Raw genomic sequence first — 16,460 nt, forward strand, 5'->3', positions numbered from 1 at the left:
ACATCCTCTGAGTGCTTTGAGGCCCTCCCATAGGTCAGCTCATCAGTGCCTTGCCAATGAAAGAGCATAATTTCCTGAAGGAGCCTCTTAGCTTGCACCATTGACTGTGGAAGTGGAGGGAGGAATGTCCTCAGCCCATTTCTTAAATAATGCACTTGCATGACTGCTAATGTGCCCAGTCAAACAATATGTCTTTTTTTCTTTCTTCTTCTTCTTTTTTTTTTTCTCTTTTTTGAGCTGTACCCATTGCATATGGAGGATCCCAGGCTAGGGGTGGAATCAGAGCTACAGCTGCCAGCCTACTCCACAGTCACAGCAACGCAGGAGCCCAGCCACATCTGCAACCTACACCACAGCTCACAGCAACACCAGATCCTTAACCCACTGAGTAAAGCCAGGGATCGAACCTACATCCTCATGGATATTGGTCGGGTTTGTTAACCACTGAGCCACAATGGGAACTCCCAACCAATATTTCTTTGGAAGGTGGAGAGCTCAGGATTGAGAAAACCAAATCAGAATTATCCCTTCCTCATCCTGTTTTTTTTTTTTTTTTTTTTCCAGACAAAGCCCAAGGGGAACAATTATCAGAAGGGAAGAGTCTCTCTCTCTCTTTCTCTGTTTGTGTGTGTGTGAAGGAGAGAGACTGTCACCCATCAGATCTTGAGAACTTGGGTTCTGAAGCCAAGGTTTTGAGTCCTAGTTTTGCCACCCTCTCTCTTTGACTTTAAGCAATTCAGTTAATTATTGTTTTCCATCTGATAAAAGCATGTAGTAATTCTGCTTACCTCTTGAGGTCTTGTGGCGGTTAAAGGGGGTAATGTGTGCAGTGCAGTTGCTCGTTATTTATCTCTTGATGTCACTGTCACAGTCTCTTCTCCGGTACCTGGGGAGGTGGCTCAGATGCTGTCAAAAAGGAACTTGCTCCTGTGACCTTCTGGCCTCTTCCACAAAGGGATGTTTATAATCAGCTGGTCTAGTGCATATTAAAATGCCTCTTGGGAAGTAGGTGTGCTGGAGAAAGTGCCAGCAGTAGTTTGGGAGAGCGGATTCTCCGTTCCTGCATGAAAGGTGATAGGCTTGGGATGGTTTGGAAAGAAAAGCCCAAAGTTTCCCAACTGTGGAGCAGAAGGGGTGGAAAGAGCTGCCTGGATGGGGCCTGAAGATGAGGATTCTAGTTCCCTCTTTAAGGAAGCGAGGTGGTCATGGCAAAGCGAACATTTGGAATTATTCCCCAAGTTATGCCGTCTCTTGAAACATGACTCCCCCAGGACTTCATTCAGAGTATAGTCGGAGTAATTGTTGACACTCAGTACATGCTGCTCCAGCTATGCTCTGTGGAAACACGATGGTTCTCAAGAGTAATTATTCTCAGAATTCTTCTCTAGAAGGAAAGGGGGACGAAAGCTTCCCAGAGTACATCTCCAGGGTCCAAGGTCTGGGCTGACCTATTCTGGCCTCTTTGTTGGAATGTGGACCCCTATCTGATTCCGCACAAAGTGGGCCCAGCCCTCGGGAGCTTCAAAGCCTGGGGTACAATCAAGCGCCTCATCTCGATTACAGCCTGCAGGGAAGTCTTTCTGGTGTTAACTGCGGAAAGTGAAAATAATTCTATTTCCTCTTTCCCTAGAATTCTACCTAGGAAAGTGTAGAAATTAATACACAAAACCCTCAATTAAGACAGCATCAAGAGGCCAGAAGGGGTATCCCTGTCACTCCACTGCAATAGCAGAGCCCAGCAAGCAGACTTTCTCTTGGTACCTGGCAAAGGCTCAGCCAGTGAGAGATTGTCACAGCTCAGCCAATGAGATGCCACCACTGAAATCTCACTTCCTCCAAAGGACTGTTTGTTTCCTATAGCCCTCTTAGCTCCCCTCGCCCCTTCTTTAACATCGTTCTCCTCTTCTTGCTGCCTGGGGCATCTGCACTGTGGCTTAACGAGTTTGCAGACTCAGAGTCATAATTCGTTGTTGATCCTGAATAGCCTGCTTCCCTTTTATTTCCTGGAGAAATAACTGGTGGTCTATTTGTTTTATGTCAACAAAGGTTAGAGTGAAAATTAGACTTTCCTTTTCTAGCACCTTAATGCTAAGTCTCAATTTTCAGAGCTGGGAGCATCTTCCTCTGCTGCCCCTTTGGACCACGTCCTCCTGGGAGAGCACCATTTTAGAGAAGAAATACTCTCTCTGCTCCTATTTTCCCCAAACCTGTGGCCCAGTACCACATCATTGAACAATTTTCATGACTTCCTGGGAAACCAGAGGCATAAATGGAGCAAGAGAGCTGGGATTTGTTACTACCATTTTTTCCTTTTGGAATTGGAATTCTCTTCAGTGACAAGGGCTACTTGGATCTTGGACTGAATGATAGTGAAGAGATTGGGCAATGAAAGGAAAGATCACGTCTCCTTCCTCCTTTAAAATTCAGCAACGTCTATGCCCATGTTTCCCACCTGTGTCCCATAGCTCACCTATTACCAGCACCGGAGTGCCCTCACTGTTTGTAAAAATTCTAGCCATGTCTTCTGCTAGTTCACACTTCCAGTTTACCTAGCTATCTGCCTGTTATTTTATATCTCCTGTGTGCTGATATCTCCTGTCAGGTGAGGGGAATGCGTTGGGCGTGAAGAGAACTGAGCTCAAATCCTCACGTGCCTCTTTCTAATTGAACCACGTGAAATACGTGACTTCACATTTTGGAGAGTTTATTTTCTCGTCTGGAAAAGAGGGTTACTATTGTCTGTTCTGCCGGGCTCTTTTCAACATTAAAAGCGATCGTAATGAATGTGATGCAGTAAAAGCACGTGAAGTACACACATGCATATTTGATAGGTAATGAAATACCGACTTTCTCTGAAACTGTGTGGCACATTTGGAACTTCCTTTCTAGTGCTCAGGACTTTCTTCCTTGTGTGGCCATCGTTCCATTTTTTTCCGAAACAAGTGTTTGCATGCCCACTCCACAGTGTTATGACAGTACAGAAAAAACACACTGTGCTGTGAGCTTTGGTGGATAGAAAACGGAGAGAGACACATAGCTTGACTCACAGGGACGTCAGGTCAGTATTGCCAGGTTCCTCCCATCCCTTACCAGAATCCGCATTCTCCACTCTGGCCCCCGTTCTCGAAATTTAGTCATTCTGCAGACGTTCTTGGATGATTTCATCTTCTCCAAACTGTACTTATCAGCTCTGTTAATTTTGCTGCCAAGTTTCATATCCTTATGGTTAAATACTCTCTTCCATGAGAGTGTGCCACGGGAACTTTTAAAATCTGCCCAAGATGGAACTACTCTTCGTAAATTACTCTCTTCTCCGTTGTCACTAATAAAGGTGTCATTTATTATCATAAAAATTACTATATTCTATTGTTTGTACATCCACATTCTTTTACACCGAATCTCTTTGTCTATATTTTCACTCACTCCCTCGCTAGATTTTTCTGGTGTACCTAATTAAACTGCTGGTCTCACCAATCCCTTCTGTCTCTTACTGGTGTCTCTGTCCAATCCTTCATTAAAGAAAAACATGTGTTGTTGCTTCATAAAGAGCTCCTTATTTTTACCTATAGATTTCTACCTGTGTGCCAACCTGTCATCACTATTTATCTATTCATAAGGGAAAATGTTGTAGGTTCCCATTGATCCACCACCCAACCTGAAAATTAGGACTTTGGGGATAATCCATATCAAATACATGGTACCCCATTTCCATCCCCTTGAGTCTTTCTTCTTCCATATCCTCTCAGCCTGAATCCTATGTTCATCTTTCTCTTGCTTTTATTTTTTTTGTCGTGCTTTATTTTTAATGTACTTTTATGGCATCTACTTCTGTTCCCCGACATGTATTTTGTGGTTGTTTGTGGTTGTTTATAATCTTATGAAAAAGTTATCAATAATAATCTTTGGGAATTTACACATTTTCAGCTAATATTATTATGATAAGATCAACCAAATTGTACCATAACTCTCTGGGCCATTCAGGGAAATTAAAAAAAAAAAAAGGATTTCTTTCCTGGGTAGAGTGACTGAGCTCAATTAGGACATTCTACTGATAATACAAAAAGGGCTTCCAGGAGGACCCATGCCTACAACTACTTCTGGGATACGTTTGTGTTTCCATGTCCAATAGGAAAGATTCATAAAAATAACATCAACCAAAAAAAAAAAAATAGGCAGAATTGTTGAGCATCCCAAGCCCCCGAGGAATGACCGTTTGCATCACTTCAGTATGTGGGGACCAAGTAGAAGCATCTTGGCAGCTCCTCTCAGACATCTGAGCTTCAGATGTGTGATCATCCCTCTTCTGAATTCCTAGGTTCTGGTACCACCACGTTTCCCTTTCGTTCCTCCAGCCCTAGTGAAAGTAACTTCTTTTTGCAGTTAAAAACTTTTGAGTTACAGCAGCATTCATCTTTTTTTTTTTTTTTTTTTTGATCTTATTAGGGCTGAACTCATGGCATATGGAAGTTCCCAGGCTAGGGTTCCAATGTGGAGCTGGAGCTGCTGGCTTACACCACAGGGGTTGAACCTGTGTCCTCATGGATACTAGTCAAGTGTTACCACTGAGCCATGACAGGAACTCCAGCATTTATCTTTTATCCTCTAAGCCACTTTCAGTGTACACCTTTGTGTCTGTGTATCTTCATTAAAATTTCTATTTCCTGAATGGTTCCAAAATGACTTGTAACATACCGGGTGTGGGATGGGTGGGAAATAAAATCAAGTCTGTTCCTGTCTCATCATTATCAGATCACACTTATTCACTTACATTCATTCCTTCTCCCTTCACCAATACTTATTGATTGCACCTCAATGACCAGCATTGGTAGAAGTCGAGTGAAGCATTAGGACAACTCTTGCCCTCAAGGTTTGCAAGCAAAGTACCGGCGATATAAAAATGCCCCAAGTTGACATTCAGGTAGTGATTTATAGACTTCAAAGTATGAAGTACGATGATCCTCACCCTCTCTGACAGCAACAAGGCAGACAGTTTTTTCTTTCCATTATGTAAATGTAAAAACCATGGCTCAGACATTCTCAGCTTGACTCTGCCCGTCAGCAGCGTAGTTGGGACAGGAACCCAACAACTTTGCTGCCACTTTGCCACAGGGAGAAGTGATGTGTATGAATTGATGATAGAATGTCTTCTAACTCATAAGGTTTATTTTTCATGATTTATCTATTTTTTATTTTTTTGTCTTTTTTTTGATGATAGAATGTCTTCTAACTCATAAGGTTTATTTTTCATGATTTATCTATTTTTTATTTTTTTGTCTTTTATTGTTGTTGTTGTTATTGTTGCTATTTCTTGGGCCGCTCCTGCGGCATATGGAGGTTCCCAGGCTAGGGGTTGAATCGGAGGTGTAGCCGCCGGCCTACGCCAGAGCCACAGCAACGCAGGATCCAAGCCGTGTCTGCAACCTACACCACAGCTCACGGCAACCCCGGATCGTTAACCCACTGAGCAAGGGCAGGGACCTAACCCGCAACCTCATGGTTCCTAGTCGGATTCGTTAACCACTGCGCCACGACGGGAACTCCTTTTTTTTTTTTAACGTCCGCACACCCGCAGCATTTGGAGGTTCCCAGGCTAGGTGTCCAATCAGAGCTGTAGCTGCTGGCCTACACCACAGCCACAGCAACACTAGATCCGAGCCACGTCTGTGACCTACACCACAGCTCATGGATGTGCAGGATCCTTAACCCACTGAGCGAGGCCAGGGATAGAACCTGCAACCTCATCATTCCTAGTCATATTTGTTTCCATTGCACCATGATGGGAACTCCCTATTTTTCATGTTTTCAAGTTGTCTTGATGTATAAATAGTGCTGCAATGAACATAGGAGTGGGTATGTCTTTTCCAATTATGGTTTTCTCTGGATAGATGCTAAGGAGTGGGATTGCTGGATCATATGGTAGTGCTATTTTCAGTTTTTTGATAAACTTTCCCAGTGTTTCTAACTAGTGGTTGTACCAATTTACATTGCCACAAATAGTGTAGGAGGGTTCCCTTTTCTCCGCACTGTCTCCAGCATGTATTGTTTGTAGAATTTTTGAAGATGACCATTCTGGTGGTGTAAGGTGGTACCTTATAGTAGTTTTGATTTGCATTTCTCTAACAATTAGTGATGTTGAATATCTTTTCATGTGGGTTTTTTTTTTTTTGCCATCCATATGTGTTATTTGGAGTAATTTCTATTTAGATCTTCTGCTTATTTTTAATTTTTTTTGGTACATTGTACTGCATGAGTTGTGTGTATCCAATTCACAAGATTTCTGAGAAGGGGAATTTAATGGCTGTAAACAATAAGTGGCTTCTTGGAGGGGGAAGACATTAGGGATCGATATTGATTGTATCCTAATTGGTACCTGCAATCTCTAATATGACCTCTCATTGATCACGAGGAGATTCTCTTGCTAAAGAGTTTCCCCAGGGCAGCCTTCATGTCTCGGTTCCTCAGACTGTAGATGAAAGGATTTAACATTGGGGTCACGGCCGTGTACATCACAGTTATCATTGCATCCTTGAGGCTGTAACTCGTCAGAGGGCGGAAATACATGCCCATGACTGTCCCATAATACAGAGAAACAACTGTGAGGTGGGACCCACAGGTGGAGAAGGCTTTGCGCACACCCTTGGTGGATGGAACTTGTAAGACCGTGGAAAAGACCCCAATGTAAGAGATGATGATGCATAGTAATGGCAAGGAGAAAACACTAGCCCCTAGGTACATCATCTTCACATTGAAGTGGATGTCAGAACAGGACAGCTTGAGCAAAGAGGCAATGTCACAGTAGAAGTTGGCCACTTCCTTGTTTGCACAGAAGGACAGACGAGCCGTGAGCAGGGTGTGGGGGACAGCATTGGCATTTCCCATCACCCAAGACCCAACAACTAAGAGGACACAAGTCTTTGGGCTCATGATTGTTGTGTAATGAAGTGGGCGGGTGATGGCCACGGCACGATCATATGCCATAGCAGCCAGGATGTAGCTATCTGTGTTCACCAAGGCCAGCATGAAATACATCTGTGCTAGGCATCCCCCAAAGGAGATGGCTTTGGTACCTAAGAGATGGTTGGCGAGAGCCTTTGGGATGGTTACAGAGGAAAAGAAGATGTCGACAAAGGAGAGGTTGACCAGGAGAAAATACATGGGGTTGTGAAGGCGAAAGTCACAGTGAATGGCCAAGATGATGAGCAGGTTTCCGATCAGTGTGATGGGGTAGATGAATAGGAGGAGGACGAAGAAGAGGTTTTCCTGTTCCTTCTGACCACTAACTCCCAGGAGGATGAAATCCAGGTTGGAGGACTGGTTGCCTTCTCCCATGGATCTTTGAGCAGGAAGGGGAGAGGAATCCAGCATGAGTAGTGCAGTACTGTGTAGAATGATCTTCTTAAGCCACCATTTTTCATTCCTGTTGTTGCTGTGTCAATCCGGGGTTTACTAAATCCTGAGGTAGGCAATACATTTGGGCTAAAAAAATCCCTAGAGGTCATGGGGAATAATCGGCAGTTAGCTCTAGACACTCTTTCGAAGAGGTGAAGAATCTTGAATCATAGGTGCCCATCCTACCCAACCCTAGCACCATCCCCCAAACACCTACGGTATAATTATTTTACAAATAGTTAAAGTCCATATTTGACACACTAGAAGCTTTGTTAGACCTTGACACAAAGTCATAAGTATGGGAAAATACAATGTATGCATTCATTTATTCAAATACGGCAACGTCTACTCTCAAGCACCTTACAACTTCACAGAGAAGCTCCAATCACATGCTAATCTTATTAAATATGAAAAGGAAAGGACAGTAGTTTGGAGTCTTTGAGAAAAACTCCAGTGCCAAGGATAGTTAGCACAAGGAACACCCTGGACAATTAGAAATTGTTCCACGGACAAAACTCAGAATGAACCCAGAGTCCAGAATGTTAATAGTTGTCTAGACTGGTGTCAGAAGATTGCCAATTATAAAGACCACTGAGGTTGGGTTATAGCAAAATGATAACAGTGAGTTTCCTTGCTGGGTATCTCATTTTTTAGGTAAACAGTCACGTTTGATAGGCTTCATCTACATTCCCAACTCTGAAATATGTATAATCATGATGTTTTTCTCTTTGATCTCACCTTATGTTAGAAAAAATATCTCCTACAGTGACTCACCCAATTTCACTGTGGCTTAGTAGAATCTAAGGTCTATGTCTGTTGACTTGATCTCTTTTTCCTCAATTTCCTCATTCGTCATCATGCAAACATATCTGACCAAACCTCACACCCTGCACATCCAATCTAAGTAGATTACACCCTTTTGTGAGGAGGAGAACGATAGCGTGTTTATTTATTATCTCTTCGAGAGGGACTATTTTGGAATATTATTCCTTATATGTATATGTGGGTACACACACACACACACACACACACACACACAGAGTCAATTGTTCTTGATTTTTTTTTGGGGCGGGGAGCTGCTCCTGTGGCATATGGAGGCTCCCAGGCTAGGGGTTGAATCGGAGCTACAGCTGCTGGCCTATACCACAGCCACAGCAATGACGATTCTGAGCCACGTCTGTGAATTACACCACAGCTCATGGCAATGCCAGATCCTTAACCCACTGAGCAAGGCAACGGATCAAGCCTGCCACCTCATGGTTTCTAGTTAGATTCATTTGTGCTGTGAATGGGAACTCCCAGTTCTTGAATTATATTCAGGTTTATTTTAAGGGTTTCCCACATGTAGGATACTCATAGGCACACTCAGTTTATTCTCACCTCTATATCTGTTCTTATTGACTCAATTTAAAGTAATTTGTATATAAATGACCTACTTATTGTTTCAGTGCTTTAGTTTTGACTGCTGTTACTTTCTACACAAAATATTGTGATGCTTCCTTCACAATAATGGTTCCTACTCTTTGATCTATCTTGATGCGTATTATTTGTGGCAGAGACTACTAGCTGCTCATGAAAATCCATATTGTTCTTTTCCTGTGCACTCATCTAGACTCCATTTGCCAAAGTTCCATGCCCTGGGATGTTGTCATGTGACTGAATTCAGCCAATCCATCCTTGTGTTCCAGTTCTGGGCTTCCTCTGCCCTCTTTTCCAGGTCTTGTCAGCTGGATGCAAAAGGCTTGGAAGCTAAATGGAATGGTGGGGTCACGTGGTGGAATGAGCCTGTGTCCCCTGTTTTCCACGTCCAGGACAGCCACCACACACTAGGAAGACACACTGGGACTGTTACACAGGGGAGAAATAAACTTTTATTCTTTTTTCAGGCATTACGTATTTTGTCCTGTATATTACCGTAGTCCAGGATTTTCTAAGTAATTCACTAATTCTTGAGTAGAATTGACTCAAAGAATGACTTAACTCATTCCACCACCAATGTCTCCTGTAGTTTCTTAGGAATTATATCCAAGGCACAGGAAATGCAGGTAAAATTATTTTCCTTCGAAATATAATTTGCTTTTTCATCTCTACACCTAAATAAATTTGGTTTTCTCTCTTGACATGCCTTTCCCTATATTGCCAAAGAATCATAATATGGTGGAATTGAGATTGTTCCAGAAACCTGGAGGACTTAGAGACTCTGGTTAGCTCATCTGGTAAGGCAGTGAAAATTAAGAGGAGTGCTCTTGGGAACATGGTCAACTAAGCTGACAAAGACGGGCCACGTTATTGTTAAAATACATAAACATTCTGAAGTTTGGCATTCCTGCTGTGGTACAGTGGGTTAAGAATCTAATTGCAGCGGCTTGGGTTACTGTGGAGGTGTGGGTTCGCTCCCTGGCCTGGGAACTTCCATATGCCATGGGTATGGCCATTAAAAAATTTTTTCTAAGTTTATAAAGGCAAAATAAAAAAATGCATGTGCCCAAACATCAAAGAAAGAAATGGGAATACCTCGATATGAGAAATTTTTAAAAAGCTGAAAGAAATTGTTGTCAAGCAAAGCTGATGCTCTGGTGGCCCCTTGATGTTCACAACCAAGAATGAGGTCCTAATGGATGGAGTCTGGGGTGATAACGGCCCTTTGTTCATGAGATGTGGACACAGATCTGCATCAAGTAGGGAGCTCATCCTGAGCCCTCTGCCCAAAACACTCGAAGTGTTGCTTTATTTGTTAAAAGAACACTAGAAAATATTTTACCATAAAAGAAATGGATAGGAGTTCCCGTCGTGGCTCGGTGAAAACAAATCTGGCCAGAATCCACGAGGATGCAGGTTCGATCTCTGACCTCTCTCAGTGGGTTGAGGGTCTGGCATTGCCGTGAGCTATGGTGTAGTTCACAGACGTGGCTTGGATCTGGCATTACTGTGGCTGTGGCTGTGGCCAGCAGCTGTAGGTCTGATTTGACTCCTAGCCTGGGAACCTCCATATGCCACAAGTGCAGCCCTAAAAAGACAAAAAAAAAAAAAAAAAAGAATAGAAAGAACAAAGTGGATAGAATTCACAGAGTTGTTTTCAAAGAAATTTCAAGAGACCCTCTAGATAAACTAAAAGATTTAGGCCAGTTAGTTGAATAGGAGTCAGTATTAAACTATCAATACTGTCTAATACTTAAGCAATAATAAATTAGAAATTATAATTTAACAAAAGGATCCCTGGGAGTTCCGGTCATCGTGCAGTGGTTATCGAATCCGACTAGGAACCATGGGTTGCTTGCGGGTTTGATCCCTGGCCTTGCTCAGTGGGTTAAGGATCTGGCATTACCGTGAGCTGTGGTGTAGGTCACAGATGCAGCTCTGATCCTGTGTTGCTGTGCTGTGGTGCAGGCCGGCAGCTGCAGCTCAGATTACACCCCTAGCCTGGGAACCTCCATGTGCCGCGGGCGCAGCCCTAGGAAAGACCAAAAGACAAATAAATAAAGAATCCCCATCCACAAGAGCAAGATAAATTTTAAGAAATATGGAAATAATTCTTTTTTAAAACGTCCAGTCTGGTTGCAAAAATAACAAAATTTTACTGAACAAAAAATAAGTACCTAAAACCAGGGAGATAATATTATAGAAACATCAATTCACCTAAAATTATTTTATGAATTCAATGCAATGCTATTCAAAATACCACATATTTCCTTAAAAGATGATACTTAGTAAACTGATCCAAAACTTCATGTAGGAGAATAAAGAACCAAGAAGATAGTGTTAGGAATGAGAATAAGGAGGAGAGTGGAGTGGTCCTGGCATGGGGGCAAGCAAATAGGTCCATATAGCAGACTAGAGTGCTTAGAAACAGATCAAAGATTTATCAGAAATTCGTATATGACATGATGGTTTAGTACTAGGCAGGAAAAGGATAGACTGTATGTTTGGGACAGAGTGCTAAGACAGCTGGATTCCTCTCTGTGAAAATAGAGGAAAATAATTTTAAAGGATGAATTGTGAAGACCAAAGTTCAGAAAACTTAGATGGAGATTATGTTTATGGTACCAGGCTTCCTCCACACCATTTCTTGTCGTGCTAACTGAATGAAATGTCCAGGAGACTTTGAATGGGATGGTGGAGTTACCCATTCAAAGTCTCATGGTGGAATGAGCTTGTGTCCTCAGGAGAACCATCATCCACCAAGGATACCTGCTCTTACATAAGAAAGAAACAAAATTTACCCTATTTAACCCCTTGTGCACTTATTTTTTCTTTTTTGTTTTTAAGGGCTGCACCCATGACACATGGAGGTTCCCAGGCTAGGGGTCGAATCCAAGCTGTAGCTGCTGGCCTATGCCATAGCCATAGCCACAGCCACATCAGATCCAAGCCACATCTGCGACCTACACCATAGCTCATGGCAGCATTGGATCCTTAACCCACTGAGCGAGGCCAGGGACCGAACCTGCAACCTCATGGTTCCTAGTCGGATTTGTTTCCGCTGAGTGATGACAGGAACTCCTAAACCCTTGTGCACTTTGTCATTATTTGTTACTGTAGTCTGGGCTATCCCAAGCAATTCACTAATTTTTCTACAAAGACCTCTACTCGATAATTGATTCAGTGTGTAATATTCACTCACCAACTCCGAGTGTTTTTTTATAGTACATGTGGGAATTATACGCTAGGTGCAGGGAAAGCAGATAAAATTATATTTCCCTCAAATATGATACACTTTTTCATCTCTGTACCTAGATGAGTTTGATTTTCTCTCTTGAATGACTTTCCCTGTGTCCACGTGAAATCATAATCTCTCAGAGTTGAGAGGGTTCAGTAAAACCAGAGGGTTCAGAGACTATGGTTAGCTCATATGGTAATGAAATATTTTAGAGGAGGGGCTTCTGGCAACATGGCAGCCTTAGCTAATGCCACCAGGTCCCATTCCAATTAAAACACATAGAAATTATGAATAAATGTGATAACTAATTAAAAATGCATACCTAAACCTAAAAGAAAGAAATGGGACTATGCAGGTATGAGAAACAAAAAGAACACTCAGAACAAGAGCTGTAAACCAGAGCTGATGCTGTGATGGACTCTTGGGGTTTCAAGTAGGAATTAGGTCCAAAGGCTGGGATCTGGGGTGTTAATGACCCATGGATAAAATGTGGCCACAAATCTGCATGAAGCAGGAAATTTGATTTGAATCCCCATGTAAAACAGTTAAAGCATGATCCTCTTTATGAAAATAGCACCAAAAAATGGCCATGTAAGATTTGGAAAGGAAAGAACAAAGTGGATAGAATTCATTGAAAATGTGATTGCTTTCAAAGAAAATCAAAGACACTTTCTAGATCATTCAGAAGTTTGAGCATATATGTGTGATATAAATTGATATTAAAAAATCCATAATGTTCCTATATCAAGAAAAAATAAATTGATTTTAAAAAAGACTCTCTAGGCGTTCCCGTCGTGGTGCAGTGGTTAACGAATCCAACTAGGAACCATGAGGTTGCGGGTTCCATCCCTGGCCTTGCTCAGTGGGTTAGGGATCTGGCGTTGCCGTGAGCTGTGGTGTAGGTTGCAGACGTGGCTCGATCCTGCGTTGCTGTGGCTGTGGCATAGGCTGGCAGCTACAGCTCCGATTAGACCCCTAGCCTGGGAACCTCCATGTGTCTCGGGAGTGGCCCAAGAAATGGCAAAAAGAAAAGGAAAAAAAAAAAAAGACTCTCTATTCCCAGTGCCAGCAGACATTTAGAAATCTAGAAGTACCCCTAACAAACGAGGTCCAAGACTGACTTTAAATATTGTAAAATCATCATTTCACAATACATGTAACTCAAATCGTTATGCCGTATAGCTTAAACTTATGCAGTGCTGTAGGGCAACTGATATCAATAAAGCTAGAAAAAATGACTAAATGTTACTGAGTGGCAGAGAGAATACCTAGGAAATGTGGAGGTGAGCAATATTAATGGAGAACTCAGTATTATAAAAATGTCAACTCTCCACCAGTCTATTAATCTAGGAAATCATTGTGATCCTAAATACAACACCAGAAGTTTTTTCCAAGCATGGAACTTAGTAAGCTTAGTAAAATTCGTATGGGAGCATAAAGAGTCAAGAAGAGCTAAGACACTTTGAGGAAAAAGAATACATTGGGAAAAGAATCCAATGTAGGAAGGGCCAGAGTAAGTCATTTTTATACTCAATAGTGCTATTAAGGGGGAATGACTTACTCTGGCCCTTCCTACATTGGATTAGTACTAACACAGGAACTGACAAATACATCTATGTAACATTCTGGAGAGCCTATAAACAAAATTCTATTACAAATAGAAATTTGAAATATCCATATAAATACATTTCTATTTATTAGAATTTGATACTTGACATGGGTCGATTTCGAAATAGCTAGGGCACGGTTGGACTGGCTATTTGGTAAAGAGAGTTGGGACTCTTAGACACCAATACATAAGAATAATACAGAAACATTTCTAATAAATGTAAAAAGCAAAACTTCAGAAGTTTTAGAAGAAAAGTGTTTATAGTATCAGGATAGAATATGATTTTTTTAACCAGGCACAAAATTTACAACACAGAAGCAAAAATGTAAAATTTGACAACTTGAAAGCATTTGTGTGAAACAGAGGGTAAAGAAAGGGGAGAGACAAATCGTGGATTGGAAGGAGTATGTGCTGCTCACATAATCACATAAAAAAGCCTTAGTATTCAGAGTACAGAAGCTTCCTACACACTAATAAGGAAAGACAAAAAATCCAGAAGGAAATAATAGGAAGCAGGCTTGAATAGCCAAGTCACAGAAGAAGGAACTAGGATGAACAGTAACCAACAGAAGAGATGTTCAACCAAATTAAAACAAAATTCAGTTAAAAATCCTGTATACATGTATGTGTAACTGGGTCACCATGCTGTACAGTAGGAAAAAAATAATGTATTGGGGAAATAAAAAAAACCCTTTACCTCTGGAGCAGATAAAAAGTCGGACAGTTGCAAATGTTAGGGAAGAAATGGAAATTTTTCTGTTACCATTAGGAGAACAGTTATCCCATATCTAGGTAAGTTGACAATTCTTACATTCTACTTCGTGTTTGGCCCTAGAGGCCTCTAACACATGCATTCCAGAAGGATATATATTGTCACACAGAAAACTTAGAAAAAAATAATCACTGTGGAGTTGTCTTATGAATGAATTCTGTACAACGATTAAAATGATTGTGAACATGGAATAATTTTTAAAAATCACAATGTGATGGGAAAAAAGTTGCTATAAAACGTAAGGTGCATCACACAGTACAAGTACATTTTAGCATATAAAATAATGCATGTCTATGTGGTAAAAGTTTACATCCCGAATGGGAGTATATTACGCATTCTAGCATGGCTGTTGTCTCTGGGAGGATAGTGGGAAAAAGAAGATTTTGGATAGGCACCAGAAGAGTTTCAAGTGTATTATTTCCTTAAGAAATGTGGAGCATATATTATCCTGTTAAATCTAGAGGAAGACTTCTTGGTACATTATTTTCCTTGTCTCTCTGACTTTTAACAATGTTAAAATAAAGAATTAAATTTAACATAAAGATTTCAAGGTCTGGAGATAACTGTGTACAGAATGTGGCAATGGGCCTGGGTGGGTCAAGTCCATTTTCACTAAGGGGAGGAGATAAAGTCTTGTGTGTAAATGGGTTGAGGAAAGAAGCCGGCATTTACACTAGGAAGAGTGTTCCTTGGGCAATATATCATGCTGGGAGAGAACAAAAATGCAATGGAGAAAAGATTCAGGCTAGAGGAAGCAAAACTTAGTGGATGCAAATAGGCTTTGTTTAAGCTACTTTAATTCACACTGTTTTTGCTCATATTATTTAATTGTCCATGCCCCTCCCAGCTCACTCATTTTGTGTATAACTGCTCTTTGATCCAAGGGTCATCTCCAGCCTCTAAGCTCTGTCTTGCATTTCACGTTGTCAGCCTAGTTTGGGTACTCTCCTCTCGCACCAGCAGGCATCCAAGGCATTGCAGGCTGCCAACACAACCTCAACCCTGAGAAAATCTGTCCATGTTTTAATTTCCCTCTTCCTGCATAGCCAGGGCAGTGGAGGAATCATACAAATGTAGGCTAGAAGTTATGATGATCAATTCCTTTTGGATCCTCAACACATTTTGACAAGCCTCACTCTCCCCCTTATCCATGGCAGTTTATCAAAATCTTTGCCATTCCCCTCAAATCCACCATACCTCCTACACCAATACTCTCTGAGAAACCTAGGCGTCATGTCCCTGTTCACTGAGAAACAAACCCGCACGAGAGAGAGAGAATCCTCCCTCAACATCTGCCCCAGGACATCGCTTCAATACACCTACTTCCATCCTGTTCTTTTCCTCCAAAACCTGAGAAGAGCAGTGTCGATGCGTCCGTATATTCACACCCTTATTTTCTTCCGTTTCCTCTGCGATAAAACTCCACCCCTCTTTCAGCTGTGGTATTTTCTGCCCCCACTTTCTACCTCAGCACCAGCGTTTCCATCATTAGCTAGTAAATATCGTAGATCTTTTGGTCATTCATAAATGTTCCCCAATCTTTCAGCTCCTTCTGGTAATCGCCACCTGTTAAATCTTATGAAATGATAAAAGAAGAATGCAAAAAAATGTAGCACCAGAAAATGAAATGAGGTTGGTGTAATACTTGCAGAAGTGAAGAAAGAGAACCAGAGAGGAGAGGTTTCTGAGCAGAGGGCCTCGCGGATAGGAAGTGTGAGATATAGGGCGTCATGATGAGGAGAGATGATTTCTCTAGAAACCCCGAAGAAAGAGGTGGGGAAAACTTATCCTTCCGAGAAGAGGAGCAGGAGGTGCATCGACGTACATGCTAGGGACAGGATGAGAGCCTCGCGTTTACGGGAGAGAAGCCAGGGGTCCCAGGCTGTGCTGGCCACTAACACAGCCTTCCTGGGAAGTGCTGGTGCTCTGCGATATCCGTTGCAGGAGTTGAGACAGTTTTTCAGGGACACAAGTACAGAAAGCCACCCTATGGCATGAAGGGAACAGACAAGGCCAAAAAAATGTCCTCTGAG

At 41.9% G+C, this 16,460-nt stretch overlaps 1 protein-coding gene across 1 annotated transcript; it reads right to left on the minus strand.

Annotated features, from left to right (window-relative positions):
- Window positions 1–6,399: 6,399 nt before the first annotated feature.
- LOC125115095 (olfactory receptor 1A1-like) lies at window positions 6,400–7,329 on the minus strand. The gene has a single exon (XM_047758875.1). It carries the CDS (start codon window positions 7,327–7,329, stop codon window positions 6,400–6,402), a length of 930 nt encoding a protein of 309 aa, XP_047614831.1.
- Between the last annotated feature and the right edge of the window lie 9,131 nt (window positions 7,330–16,460).

The sequence above is a fragment of the Phacochoerus africanus genome, chromosome 14 (assembly GCF_016906955.1).
Source record: "Phacochoerus africanus isolate WHEZ1 chromosome 14, ROS_Pafr_v1, whole genome shotgun sequence".
NCBI classification, from domain to species: Eukaryota; Metazoa; Chordata; class Mammalia; order Artiodactyla; family Suidae; genus Phacochoerus; species Phacochoerus africanus.